We start from the raw sequence: 16,207 nt of genomic DNA, 5'->3' as shown, positions 1-16,207 counted from the left end.
ACGTTTCAAGTTTGACAAGGAGTAGGGTTGCCTGTCCAACCTCGGGTTTTTTCCGAATCCTTCGGTTTCCTTCCACTGATAAAGACCCCTACACACCAGCAAATAATTGAAATAAGATTGAACCATGTGTTTGTCACAAAATGACCTTGTTTGTGTTGTGTGGATGTTGAACCCCATTTCTCTCTCTCTCTTCCAAGTGATAAGCCTTATAAACCACTGAACAACAATATAATTTGGTATTTTATACACATTTATATATACATGTAGAACTACATTTTTCATTATTTACAATTAAATTGACAAGAAGAATCTGTATTTGTACTATATCCATTATTTCATTGCTCAAAAGATCCCTTCTGACCTCAAACATATAAATACATACATGTATACACCAGGCCAACGAAAGAATTTGTTAATGTCGAAAAAAGACAAATTCTGGGGTCCCCCTCCCACACTATTGCAAGAATAATAAATAGATAGGGTAGCTAACATTAACCCTTCTTAGTCAGAGTAGGGGTTCTGATTGGGCTCGAATATCGAACATGCCAACGTAAAACAATTGAATAGATATTTATGGTACCCATGTATACTGGCTGCACTTCAAAGTTCTTGGGCCTGTGTATACAGTGTACATGTATATCTTTACATCCATAAATGCCTCCAAATTGAGAACACCACCATTATTAGACCTAAAGTCATCTTGTAATGAATTACCTCATTCAATGGATGCATTGGCCTATATTTGTTTACATAATTGAAACTTCTGTCTAAAGTTTCTCAAAGTCGCAACTAGGCAGGTAAATACCCACATGCAATTTCACACATACTTACATGTAAGAGATATATAATTATGTCTTTTACAGACAAAAGAATGTCTGTATTATTAAGTAGAGTAGAACCCCACAACATGTCTTAGTGAGCCCCTCAAGTGGTCATAAAGCCCCCACCTGGTGATAAGAAGCTTGTCAACCCTCTCATGACTTCAACCAACAAAAAAACATAAATTTACATGTTTCACAGAAAGACACAGAATAATAAATGAATTTTGTATAATGTTATTTAGTTAGGGGCCGGGCCCTTAAATGGAACGGCCACTGGGAATACCTTCCATATTTAAGAAATCAAAAGTCTTTTTATATCCTTGACAGAACATTTTCATACAATACACTGGACATAATGTTTATTACTGAGTGATGTTTCGACTGGGATTCTCTAGTCTTTATCAAGCTAGGGAGCCATGGTGGCTAAGTGAGTAAGATGCTGGCTCGCTACTCTAAAGGTCATAGTTCATTGGGATTTTCCAATGTGTTTTCCTCCTGTCACTGACACGCATGTAAAATATCCTTTCACAGTTTGAATTCGATATAAGAGTAGACTGTTAAGCCGCTGTCCGGGCAAAATTTCCCTCATAGCACACTGTATGGCATATGCCCTTCTTCATTGACCCAGTCAGAGCAGAACAGAAGGATTTTAAACCCCACTTCATTTCATTTCTTTATCAAGCAAGTCGAAATGTTGCTCAGTAAATAAAACAGTAATTGTGTCCATGTGTATTAACAAATGCCTTTGAAACCATCTTCCATTAAGAACTACTTTTACAACCAGAAAATTGTCTCCCTTTAACTTGTGTACTTCTGTTCAATTATTGATACATTATGATCTATTGACCCTGACCTCTTGCCTAATTCCCGATTTACTTGGTCTTTACATTAATGTTTAGTCGTTTGTTGACTTGATTGAGAGGCTGAGGAATTCTGGGAATTATTTTCCTGGTTGTTGGCTCCAGTTGATGGCGGCCTGAAAAAAGAAAATGTCATTTAATTTCCATTATAAAAAAATCCTAATTGCTTGTAATGTAAGCAGTCAGCAGACATAATATTTCCATTATGTAATTTAAAAGCAAAATATATCGAGTAAATTACACAGAATAAAACTTTTAGAAATCATGAAGTTATGTTTTGAGAGTGTTTCCTAGTTTGGTGTCCATGGACCTTTTAAAGGAGCTAAACCTCCAACTCAATATTTTCCATAATATTATAAAAATAAAAATACGAATTAGAATTCAATACAGTAGACTCAGCATATAACGGACGCGAATACAACGGAAAATTGGATATAACGGACACAACAGTTTGGCCCGATTTTTGTAATAGAAATTTCTTATTTTCAAAGTCTTTTATAGCGGACACTGTATAACGGACAATCGTTTATAACGGACGATTTTCATCGGCAAATCAATGTAAAAGTCCATTTTTATAACAGACTCTCGAATAAGCAGAACAAAATGATGATATTACTGATTTTATTATGGGTGACAGGAATACTTTTCCCAGAAAATATCCATACTGATTTTATGGGAAACATTTTTCCGTGAAAATTCAGCCCAGGCACAACAGTGATTCCACACACATTAAATCGCGAATAACAACAGAAATTTTGAGATTTCAATTTGTTCAAAAGTAAATTTTAGTCTTCTTCTTCCTCAAGTAAATTTCAAAAGTCTTCTCAATACGTTTTTTTTTAATGGACAATGTTTATAACGGACAATTTCTTCAGGTCCCAAGGTGACCGTTATATGCAAAGTCTACTGTATTAATATTAGTCCATTTCTATTAATATTGATGTTATCTCGCTGTAAAAATATGTGATCCTAATATCCAATATTTAAGAAACATTTTAAAATCAGTACTCTATGGTTTCAGACACCAAAACAATGCGGACACGATTAGTAACTGCTTATTAAGAAACAACAAATTAATTTTAAAAAACGTGTAGAATGGACTAAGAAGATGTAAACAACCGCCTTTCAATTTGCATTGTATTTCAAAGAACATAATAAATTAAAAATTACAATAAATTTTATAACAATTAAACATAAATCCCATTATATACACACACATTACAATAACCTGTGCATTTAGACCCATTTTCGTCTATTTAAAGGACAATATTGGTGTCAATCATTATGTGATAGAACTGATTAAATACATTCCAAATGTAATTTTAATACAGAGATCATTGCTACCATAGATGAGTCGTGAAGCTTTCAAGAAAGGGAAGTGACGGACGCAAAAGGAAAACACGAGTTATCCTTCTATATAACTGACTGAAGTGACGAGTGATAACAGATACATGGGCGAATTTCTGCTCACTAATAATTCCTTCGAAGACTAAAAATTGTTATGTGAGGCTGTGAGAGGATATCTGATAATTCAAAAAAGTAATTGAATGCCACTAGATATGGGAAAATGAGAAAAATAGAAATAGCCTATATATATTCCCTTGTTTTTATTCATTCTATACTTTATAAAACCAGTTCTATCACATAAGTGTTAATGACTGAAACCAATATTGTCCTTTAAGGTCCCAAAGAAAAGAGCCATATGTCCTTTAAATGTCAAGAGATACCAGTAGCCAGGCACAATTCAGTATGAAATTATTGGTATTCGGACAATGAATTTCTGTAGCTGATATCAGAGTCATATTATCAGAATGGCCCTTATTAGGGTTTATCAAAGTTTTATGTGAAAGGTAGTATCACACACCTTAAGTCCTAATGCAGATAAGGGGGACCTCAAGAGATTTGTAAAATGGGTCTGAAATTGGTAAAATATTTGGAACCAAAAAGATACAACCAATACGACTGATTGCTGGTATCTATCACCATGTGCTCATCTCAAAAACTGAAACACTTGTGGTTGAGATCAAAAACAATCTCTTGAGACCTCCAAAATATTGCTGCATGTGCTAGACTTTAAAAGCAGTGCCAGCTTTAGGCTGTAGCAACCATGCACTTACTTAGGGACCACAACTAACATGTAGGTGACCTGGCCCTAGTTCCCAGAGCATTTTCATACTTAAGTTAAGAATTTAAGCAAAATTGTTCGCCTAATTTTAACTAAAATATAACCCCTTATAAAACTTTTGTTGTTTCAATGTATCAAATACATCAATAAGAAACTATGTGCAAAGTTTTGTGTTTCTGGATCAAAGATATTTCTCATAAACATTGATTGAAAGTTGAATAAATTCTTAACTTAAGTCTGAGAATGCTTTGTGAACTCCGGGCCTGAAAATTAAACAGAAAATATCCCATCAACATCCTAACCAAACACTTTTTGTGGATGTTTGAAATCAACCATAATTAAATCATTAGAATATAGTGCTTTTGAAGTATGACCCTTGTCAGTGGTGTAGGACAATGTATAGTTGTTTGAATTGGACGAAAAACCGAGGACGCTTGAACACATTGATGTGTGCGTAAAAATATTAGTATTTCGTTATAAGAACAGGCTGTAGCACACATTAGCCAATTCAGTGCAAAACAGTAGAACATTAAACCCCATTTCGTTTGCTTTTTCAGTATTTATATGTCTGTAAAGTGTGGGCTATAAGTCTGTGAGGTGCGGTCTATTAGTCGTCAAAGTGTGATCTATTAGTAGTAGATTATAGTTGTAAAAGAACAGTTTGTTAAATTCTGATATACAAGATACAAGTTTACCTGAGATGTAGGAATAACAGTAGTATCTATATTACTAATATTATTACCCTCTTCCCTGCCAGCATAATAATACAAGCAAATTATAAACTAATCACATCCTCTTATCCATGATATATAAAGCTTACAACTCGCCGTACAGGTTTTGACATGCACAGGTCATGGGGTTTGGTAGCTCGCAGACCAGCCACAAAAAATGGGTGAAAATGTTGTATCACTCGGCAAACCTCGGCAGATTCCGTTACTCTACATCTAGCCTCGGCTGTATGACGGTAAGTGATATGTACCTATGCCTATACAATTGCGATGCCGATGTGGCACCGGTTAACTTATTAGGAAAACTTGCTGCTTTTAAAAGGAAGTTATCAAAATTGTTTGAAGAAAATCAGATAAACTTGAAAGAAAATCAGATAAACTTGAAAGAAAAACAGCTTCAGACTTTGAAAAAACATTCTTCAAAGGTGTCGTCATGGGCAACGTCATTGGTAAATCCGGGAACTTGAAATCCAGGAATTTCTACAGTGCCGCACACACACAAGTGACGCATAGGTCTCACGTATGGGTTTATCAAATTTCCCACGTAAACTGCCCGTAGTAGCACGTACGGTGGCTCGTAAGCTTGGCATTAGATACAAGTTAACCCAAGACATAGGAATTATGTAGTATTTATATTACTGGCATTAATACCTTCATCCATGCTAGCATAATGATACACAAGAAGGCCATTAATCAAATCGTTTGGCTGTTCATCAATGCACTACTCATGCATTATCGTACATTAAAAAAAAAAATGATCACATAACTAACAACACATAGATCATATACAAACAAGATGATCACAAACCTAACCATAGATCATATACAAACAAGATGATCACAAAATAAAACTAACCTGGAGGGATTTAACTTCGGTTTCGGAATTTTTGAAAGTATTCCTGCTATCTCCTTTTTTTCATCGTAAGTTTTCCACATTTCATACAGAGCTAATATTTGTCTGGAAATTTCTAATATCTAAAAGAAAGTAAACCCTTTTTATGAATTATTCTCAATCTCTTATGAATTTCAAATTTATTCATTAGACAATTATTATGGGAACCAATCACTGGTTTTATAACCATAAGAGAGAGAGAGAGAGAGAGAGAGAGAGAGAGATGGGGTTTAACGTCCACTCGTCCACTCGACACAAATTAGGTCATTTCGGGACTAACACATGGTTCAATTTTATGTCAATAATTTGCTTGCGTGTAGGGGTCTTTAGCAATGGGAGTAAACCGGAGGACCCAGAGAAAACTCACAAGGTTGGACAAGTGACCCAACTCCTTGTTAAACTCGAAAGTTTCTGCTTACATGTTTATATGTCTCCCGATTACTAAATGTCAATTAGAGAAATCATTCAGTAGAGGCCAAGAGACATACCTTTTTATACAATTATACATCACAATTCTGTGCTGTGGGATTTGAATGACTGGTTGTGATAGATAATATATATTTTTATCGGTTTTGTAAACAGCAGTAGTAAAGAGCAACAACAATACATTATAGATCAACATTAAATGAGTTCACAGGTCACAGTTCTGTGGACTACAATTACTGAGCAACATTAGTTTGATAAAGACTGGAGAAGCATAGAGGAAACAGTGCATTTTCAGTCTAAATACTACATGTATTTGCCATTAAAATGATTTTAGTTTAAATGAGGGTAGTCTCTATCATCCAGAAAAATATTCTACGAATACAACATGTATATGCCATTAAAATGATTTTAGTTTAAATGAGGGTAGTCTCTATCATCCAGAAAAATATTCTACGAATATAAGTCTTGATGTGTTGTCAACATTTGAGAATAATAGGTCATTGACTAGATTATCCAGTCTTTTACATTTTCATAAACAAAGTCTAAAGGAGGTAACTAGTCCTAAAACAAGATGTTGACATGTTTGAAATTAATTTAACCCCTTAACTGTGTAGTTTTTAAAACGTTAACTACCCCCTATTGCGTAATTAATTTGACGAAAAACGTCATTTTGGACCTTTTCATTCCTGAATACTAAATTTGGTAGTCTGAAACCAAATTAAAACTAACGGTAAATAGAGTTGTCTCCCTTCAATTAGATTTCCTCGACCAGGCGTAATATAACGTCTTACACAATGATGCGATCGTGTTCGAAGAATAGGTTGGGGAAAATACCTCCAGGACGTTATATTACGTCCTACACATGGTGAGTGGCAGTTGTCCAGGACGTTATATAACGCCCTACGCAGTTAACAGGTTAAGAATGTCATTTCAAAAAATCCTAATCTGTTGTCACGATTCATGTTTGTTTATATTAATGCAAGAATTATGGGGTTTATTGCAAGAAGGGGTGCAACTCTTATGTGATTGGCCAAAGACACTGGATAATCAACCACTTTAAAAACTTTACGCATGGGCAATGGACTTTTCGTTCTGGGTGACCAAGACTAAAATGAGGGTGGATAAGAAAGGGACACATTATCATTCAGTTAGCTAATGAACGATATAAATCTTTTGGTACCTGGTACATATAAATACTGAAGACCCAAGTTCTCTAAATTTATCTATTTTACGTTGAATTTTGTAGCTCAATTTCGAAAAAGCCTAAAATGATTTCTCCCCAGGCTGATAATTCTACATCCTTAAATATTAATGGTGTCCTACCTTATCCATATCAACTGATAATTCAGCAAACCACTGTTTAACATCTTTCTGTTTTATAACACATGCCATGTGTAAACACGCTGAAATATATATATAATATCCAAATGGGGTTAAACTTCTTACTTTTCTGTTACAAGGGCCATTTTTGCCTTGGTTTCTAAAAAAATATTTGCTTGTCTGATTTTCATTAATGAAATAATTTAAAGCAGCCAGGAATTTCTAAAAATAAGAAAGCCATGTAATTTTATTTTTGGATAATTCAAAAACAATGGCATATACAGTAAACCTTGCATAAGTCAGATTAGTATAAGTCAGATCTTCTCTCAACTCAGATAAAATAGTTTGGACCCTTTGATCCTGCACGTTTTTCTTATTAAATTTCTGCGAGTAAGTCAGATTTCCTAAGTCGGATCTTTTCTCAACTCGGATCAAATTGTTTGGTCCATTTGATCTAATTCCAGCTTTTTTCCTTCGCCTAAGTCGGATCGACAGTATGTTCACAACATGCTGTTAAAAATATGTCCCCCTCCGCCAAATGGTCTGGCTGACGCTATTGAAATCCCCAAAAAGGGCAGCGCACAAATTTCCGCACCTCGGCCAAAAGACGAAACGAAATTGGAATTTTTGAAAAAAATTTGATTGTAATTGGGCTAGGAAAGACAATATTTGACTGAAGTTTCTCAGCTTTTCAACAATTCTAATTTTTCCCCAACACAGCTTACCTAAATTTTGTTTCATCTTATATGGCCGAGACATGTAAATCTGTATGCCACCCCACATCTATACCTCAATGGCGTCCGCCAAAGCCGTTAAGCAGAAGGGGACGCATTTTTAACAGCATGTTGTGTTGCATATAATGACTCTAGCGAGGTAAGCAAGATCTTATTTTCTCACTAAAATGTTCCTTTACATTGTTCAGGCGTTCACAGAGACTGTTAGCAGTAAAAAGTTGCCCAGTAAAATTGACTAGGAACCAATTTTATTTCGACAAGGGTTCAATAGAAACGGTTCCTCAATGTACAGGGTGATAATGAGACCTACGTTCGGTGCTGAACTAGGTCTTTGGCTAACTCGGATTTTCGCGTAACTCAGATAAAATTGGTCAGTCCATTTAGATCCGACTTATGCTAAGTTTACTGTATAAATAAACTATGGTAAACATGATTACTATGAGGCAGACTATGTTGCTAAAAAAAGAAGAGAGACAATAAATGAAGTTAAATATTTACCTATAGCTATTAAATATGGTGGATATAATAGTGGTACATCTGTTCTTAAACTATCATTTACAATACGCCTGAAAATATAACAACACAATTACACCAGGTGGAAATATAACAATACTATTACATCAGGTGGAAATATAATAACATTAGAGCTGCAACGATTCAGTTTGGTGCACCGATAACAGACACTAGCCGTCTCGGTTCGATCCACGATCTACAACGTTCAAATTTCGATTCGATTCAATTGCAAATTAAATTTCAAATAAAAACAATGTACACCTTACCATATGAAAAAAAATGAAAGACCTGTAGCAATTAAGTCCACTTAAAATTTTAAAAAAACTTTGTTTTTACGTAACTTTTAATTTACGTTATTTAACAAAACACGAATGTCACTCGAAAACATAACTAAAACAGAGTGACCTCCCTTTAAAACAATTTCCGTATGTTGACGAAAGTTAATTTATTTAAAATTGGTGACGTACCAAATGTTTATTGGATGTTAATTTATTTCAATAGCTTCGGTAATCGTTATATAAATTCTAAACGATCTCATTAGCTGATAATTCCGGTCATTATCTTCGAATATTTTCGTGTTTAGCGATTATTACCCGTAGTCAAGCAAACGCTGGAAGGTAAAATTATGGCAGACAACGTACTTTCTCGACCACCAGGTTATTTGAAATCTAAAGTTTGGGATCATTTTGGTGTAAGAAAAAACTCTAAAGATGTGGCAACTTGTAGAGTATGCTACACTGACATATCCCATAAAACAGGAAACACAACAAACCTGTCAAACCATCTAAAAAGAAAACACAGTCTCGATGTCAGTGTGAGTGGGCAGTCTAACTCTAAAACTAAAAACGAAATCAAACTTAGTCTTGTGTTTTTATTGTTTTTAAAGCATTATATACAGGAAAAATTACTGGTTATTGTAGCTGATAATCGAATCGAAAATAATCGAATCGAATGGTTAAAATCGAACCGAATCGAGGTAGTTGTGAATCGTTGCAGCCCTAAATAACACTATTACATCAGGTGGGAATATCAAAACACTGTTACATCAGGTGGAAAATATAATAAAACCCTTACACCAAGTAGAAAATATAAGAACACTATTCCACTCAGTGGAAAATATAAGAATACTATTACACCAGATGGAAAACATGTCCCTTGACTCCATGGCAGTCCATATGATGCAACCATTCTGCCATCCAACCCCGCCACAAAATGACAGAGAGATTTATTTATTCCTAACAAAGATTTAATTTGTGCCAGACATTGTCATTGACAGGTGGCTGATTTCCAGTCCTCAAAATCAGTCATGATAAATTTATTGGTTGAAAACTAAATCCAGGTGGAAGGACAGGAGTAAAATCTTAATGCCGACATCCCTTATCCCTTCAGACAGGAAAATGAAAATTAACATATTTGACAGAAACATACCATGATAAAGGTAGAAGATCATTTTCAGGTTTTAAATCGTTACAGAACTGAGTTAATGGTCGATAGGGTTGGTACAAAATTAAACAACAATCCTGAAAATACAAATTACAACAACATTATATTACAGTTACAATAAATCTCATATTAATAACTGAAAATACAAAATTCAACAACATTATATTAGAGTCACCATAAATGTCATATTAATGACTGAAAATACAAATTACAACAACATTATATTACAGTTATAATAAATATCATATGAATGACTGAAAATACAAAATACAACAAAATTATATTAGTCACCATAAATCTCATATTAATGACTGAAAATACAAATGACAACAACATTATACTACAGTTACAATAGATCTGATATTTATGACTGAACAACTAAGTCATTTTGGGACTTATCATTGCATTTCAATCATTTCCTTTAGAAAGCTTACAAGGTTGGGCAGGCGACTCGACTCTTGTTACACTCAAGCTTGGGATTGAAACCATTCCACTTGACACTATAATGACAGACCTTATGATCTAAAGTGCACTAAACCATCTCCCATTGGAAGGCACGAAATAACAAGCTCTTGAGTGTTCTCTTGGCTGCAAGTAAAAGATCCCCTAGCCCTGACAGTTGAAAATCAAATTAAACAGTAGGCTGTTACACCTCTGTCTGGGCAAAATTTCCCTCATAGCACAATGCATATCATATGCCTATCTTCAATAGCCCAGTTGGTGCAGAAAGTAGGATGTTAAAAACATTTCATTTCATGGCTTATTTGACTCAATTATGTAAATATAATGGCAAAAAAACCCACTAGTTTGGCACATTTGACTTTCCCCATCAAAAGTAGTTATATAGTCTTACCATCATTTCTAGAAGATAAAATTCACATTCTAAAACATTCTGTATTCTATACGGATAATCACCATTAAATGCATGCGGGAATTTATTTTTAACTGAAAAATATAAATAAAATATTATCAAACAAAAGATCAGTATTGTGTTCTAGAAACATGAACATTAGAGAGAGAGAGAGAGAGAGAGAGAGAAAGAGATACACACAGACAGACAGAGAGAGAGAGAGACTGAGAGATGGGGTTTAAGGTCCACTTGATACAAACTAGGTCATTTTGGGACTAATATATAGTTCAATTAAATTTCAATAATTCGCTTGCGCGTAGGGGTCTTTAGCAGTGGGAGGAAACCGGAGGACCTGGAGAAAACCCATGAGATTGGATACATGAACATTAGACATGTATAAAAAAAACTGTCATTTTTTAACAACTTTTCTTCCCATTATCACAAATTGAAATCTCTGGAATAAATGACAAAAATGGTGATTTTATAATACTGCTGTATCACCACTATACGCTGCCAAACATGCAATCAGCTTTAAGAAATCCCTTAGAACTATGAAATTTTACAGGTCATTACATTTATAACTAGCATACACTAACTAATTGACTGAATTTTATACAGCCCTTACATATATTATAAATTCGCTGCATTCTGTTTTAAAGTTCTCAGATTCTATCGGACCTTTAGTCCGACCCAGATCGCAATTGATAACATGGCCCTATTCAATGTACATGAAACAACTAGTCAAAATCATAGTAACAAAACAAAATGGGGGGAACTACATGGCAGTTCAAAAACATATACAATGACATTAAATTAACATAACAACATATTACAAAAATCAATTATTATACATATCAATTGGCATCTATTTCATAATTTGGTTTGATTTATATTAATATGCAAAATATATAAATTAGAATATTGAATAATTATTTTAATTAATTGTGATGATAGAAGGCGCAGTTCTCTTGCTGGACACTTCACAGGCATTGAAAATAAGCAGGATGAAAAAAAACGCCTAGAAAGTCATAAACTTTATTACAAATAAATTTCAACGGAAGAACCATCCACCGATGCATACTTTCACCAGGAATGACCCACGTTTCGCATTTCCTCTACACTACATTTAATAATATCGCAGTCCTCTACGCCATAGACAAGTTGTTTTGACGATGTGGTCTAAACAAACACGTGATTGTTTTACGCTCAGAGTATCATAGCAAGATGCACGTGTAAATACTACTCAGGTCGTCTCTCCACTGCGAAATCATTCTACCATGAAATGTAACGTGAGGCTCAGAAAGGGATAAATAATGAAAGAGCAGAAAGTGTGCTAATAACTACTACTTACTTATCATCCCACGATAAAGACTGTATTTTTGGGCATTGGTTGGACTTTTCTGTCCACATCTTATGCTATTGGTTATTTTGTATAACTGACTGGCAGAAGGTGAGCACCATGTCGGTAATACAGAACTATCTGAACATAATTCAATTTATTATTCCTATCAATCTAGATTCCACTTCAAATATTAGTTTGGACAAAGAGAGAGAGAGAAATGGAGTTTAACGTCCACTCGACACAAACAAGGTCATTTCGGAACTAACACATGGTTCAATTTTATTTCAATAATTCGCTTGTGCGTAGGGGTCTTTAGCAGTGGGATGAAACCGGAGGACCCAGAGAAAACAGCACAAGGTTGGACAGACAACCCTACTCCTTGTCACGTTCAAACCAGGGATTCGAAACCATGCCAGTTGACTCAATTACAGGCCTTATGATGCAGCGCCTACGTTCAAACCATTCGGCCATCCAACCCTGCTAGTCTGGACAAATAGTAGTTTTTGTTTATATTATAGTAACCGGCTATATTGATGATATAATAACTTACCCACTGTTTGACAAGTTGTTATCAATCTACTGTTTGATATTACACCAAATTCCTTAAAAAAAATTACAAAATCAAATCTTATTTTAAAATATTTTCACTAGGTGGATCTATCTCATTCTCTTGGCAAAAGGTCATATGTCCTGCATTTTTTCAGGATATTAGATGATAGTCCATAAAATATGGTACTTATTTTTAGCTTTACAGTAGGCATTACCTATATGTCTATGGTTCTTTCTTTGTCAAAAAAAAAAGATTTTTGTGAGAGAGAGAGAGAGAGAGAGCGAGATGGGTTTAACATCCACTCACACAAACTAGGTCATTTCAGGACTAACACTTGGTTTAATTCTATTTCTATAAATCGCTTGGATGTAAGCGTCTTTAGCAGTGGAAGGAAACCAGAGGACCTAGATAAAACCCACAAGGATGAACCCATCTCCTTGTCACGTACAAACAGGGGAAAATATTTTGTATAGAAACTTTAGCAAACATGAGTACCAATTAAAAAGAATAATAGTAAACTGAACCTACCTCAACTTTTGAAGCTAGAAAAATACACGTAGGGGCCATTAACCATGGATCTATACATTTTAATGAATTCCTAAAACAAAAAATACAATACATTTATAATCTCTGTGATTAACCCGTTAAGCGTGACGTTTTTAAAACGTTAACTACCCCCTATTGTGTAAATAATTTGACGAAGTGACGAAGAACTATTTACTATGTTCTAAGAATAGGTTGGGGAAAATACCTCCAAGGTGTTATATTACGCCCAACACACAGTGAGTGGCAGTTGTCCAGGACTTTATATAACGACCTATGCACTTAACGGGTTAAGGAGGATTTCACCAGGGCAGCAAAATTATTACTTGCATACATTTCATCAAATTCTAAACTGATTCCATCTAAATGAATAGTACCATAGGTGTTACATGTTACTTGGGATTTGTTTCGCAAAAAATAAGCAAGACCTAAAATGAAAGGAGATTTAACGTCCCTAAACCAAGTCCCTTTTAACTGTATAACTGCAATTTAAAATAGATTTCTTCAATACAAGCTTAAACCTTACATTACAGACCTACCTTGCATAGAACCGTTTAAAATAAATAGTTGCAGTTGCTATGACCTGTTGTCGAACTTTCAACTGTTCACCTAAAGCCTGGATAACTGAAATAAAAATACCATATAGATTATAAATTAATTCTAATAATAATTTGACCAAAAAAATCAATATGTACAAAAGTGTTCCATTATAATTCCCTACCTTCGAATCAAAAAAGTTCTATCTCCACTTGGGGGAAAAATTGAGATACAGATTGTAATTATTAGATTTAATATTATCTCCCCTAACCAAATTTTAGATCACACTTTTCGCTGAAAATTTACTGATTAGAAATTTGGAAAATTTAATGTAAATAACTTGACATAGGGCTTTAATTCATAATTACATTAATAGAAATGACACACAACCCCGGTAACCAGTATAAGTCAGATGAACTCCATAGGTGTGATCAAGAGGTTTATTAATAATCAGTCGTTTCAGAGACCTATTGAGTTCGTCTGACTTATACTGGTTACTGGGGTTGTATTTCAACTAACATTGTCTTCTGTATGAACCCCTTGTGTATCGCTGAGATCCCAGTACAGATGTCTTCCGATCATTAGTCTCCAGCTATCTCAGACCACACTTTACGAGAGTTGTTGTCGTCCTCTACTGCTATTAATTACATTAATTATTGAATAACTTCAAGCATTTGCATTGTATTAATTTAAAACAATGTATATGCTTGAAGTTATTAAAGACTAACTTTCAGGTTTTGCAACTGGTACTTTAAGATAGCTACATGTAGCAACACTCTTAGTCTACACAATTTAACAGTCAATTATTAATTGATTAATAAAGGGAGACTCACAGTTTGAGAAAAATATCATAACTTTCTGGTATTCATCTTCGGTTATAACTTTTAGGTCAGCTTGACGTTCTCGCATTAAATCTTGTTTATCCAGGACCCATTGTTGACTGAAATAGATACCATGTATATATATGAATATGGTTATATATAAGTTCCCACAAAGATATGAAGAACTTTGGATCTATTTCACATGGCCAACTACAGATTTCGTCACACATCATGAGATGTAAACAGGGCTAGCGCCAACCCTAACTCTAGCCCAAGACCTAAATCCAACCCACAATCCTATGTAACTACCACGTGCCCTAATCCTGTTTTTGACTCATGACCTTGGGGAAATCTGCACGTGGCCATGTGAAATAGATCTAATCTCGGTGATAGCTAAAATAATAATATAATAATGTGTTGCGACTATATATAGTAAGTGCAGTGGGAATGCACCACACATAATTTACACAAAAACAAATATACGAACAAGACACAACACGCAGAAATCACAAGCAAACGAACAATTCGCATTAAGTGAATGGATCTGGTGGCTAGCCGTTGGCGTCCACTGACCTGTACAGTCAGGAATATAACCCAGAGAAACCATTGTGTAATGCCAGCATGAGTCATGATCTGAGGTGTTCAAATGGAATAGTGTTTAATAATTGAAGCAGTAGCCTAAATTGCTGTATTCTTGAAACAATTTCATGGATGCTAAATTATTCAAAATTAAAGCCTAAACTTAAATAGAAAAATAATTCATCCTGCATAATAATAATTAAGGATTTCTCTATTGATAGCCATTTGGCGCCGAGACCAATTAATAATACAGATTTGCATCCAAAGTCCTGCATGTATATAAAACTGATATTTAATTGGTACACGTAGTCTGGGAGTGCACAGCCAAGGGCAGAAGATATTCCATACATTAACTTAATTCTAGGTCTTTGGTTACATTCAATCCATTGTCCATTCTCACCATAGATTTCTTACTACCGATACACAGTAACACAGATAGTTTTTCAATGCTAGCAGACTGTGCTGTAATTCTTGTAGCATTTTGAATAGTACTTGGTGTAATAATTTAGTATAAGGAGTAAAGGACCACAGTGTTTGATAACTGGTTTCAATAAACAAGAGCAACAAGATGTACAGGCCTACTTGTCAAATAGTTTGACTCAAATAAAGTCAGCAAACGAATTAGGTCTATGCACCCAATACTAATAGCTAGACCACTGGGAGTCAAAAATATACTGGTGGTTTGTCGATAATATGGGCTAGTCCTTAGAACTGGAGTTTTACTACACCAATAATTTATTCTGGCAATTTTTTATTACAGGATAGGAATAATAGAATGCATTAATTCCACAAAAATGTCCCAATCAGATCAGTAGGCCTTATATAGCCTATGGAACTCAACGATCAATTAAAAATAAAAATAAGCACACAAACAATAAACCTAATGTACTAATTTACTAGACTCTGAAGTTCTAATGTAGAGTAAAAATTAAATAATTTCCACGAAATTTCATTGTAAAAAACGGACTTACTAGTGAGAACTTTGCCAAAAATTACCAGCCATTTCACTTTGTTGATTCTTTACGCACACGGAATTCCCACTTAACCGGAAGTAAAAATAAAGTTATCGGAAGCTAAAAATAAGCTATTTTTAGTAACGCGGGATATGTCTAGTCGTTTAAAG

The 16,207-nt window shown here is 34.5% G+C and overlaps 1 protein-coding gene across 2 annotated transcripts; it reads right to left on the bottom strand.

Moving 5' to 3' along the window:
- Positions 1-222: 222 nt before the first annotated feature.
- On the bottom strand, positions 223-16,120 carry LOC126808665 (cyclin-C). Of its 2 annotated transcripts, XM_056101537.1 has the most exons (12): positions 16,056-16,120; positions 14,518-14,624; positions 13,687-13,771; positions 13,133-13,202; positions 12,605-12,656; positions 10,716-10,807; positions 9,848-9,939; positions 8,405-8,472; positions 7,176-7,255; positions 5,391-5,509; positions 4,502-4,556; positions 223-1,797 (listed from the first exon to the last, which is right to left on the bottom strand). In XM_056101537.1, exons 1-12 carry the CDS (start codon positions 16,085-16,087, stop codon positions 1,762-1,764), a joined length of 888 nt encoding a protein of 295 aa, XP_055957512.1. In that variant the 5' UTR covers positions 16,088-16,120; the 3' UTR covers positions 223-1,761. The 2 variants fall into 2 exon arrangements, with proteins under 2 accessions (XP_055957512.1, XP_050389545.1); XM_050533588.1 differs by lacking the exon at positions 4,502-4,556.
- Between the last annotated feature and the right edge of the window lie 87 nt (positions 16,121-16,207).

The sequence above is a fragment of the Patella vulgata genome, chromosome 1 (assembly GCF_932274485.2).
Source record: "Patella vulgata chromosome 1, xgPatVulg1.2, whole genome shotgun sequence".
Lineage (NCBI taxonomy): Eukaryota > Metazoa > Mollusca > Gastropoda > Patellidae > Patella > Patella vulgata.
Note: the sequence above shows the minus strand (reverse complement) of the source record. Positions and strands in the feature narration are given on the sequence as shown.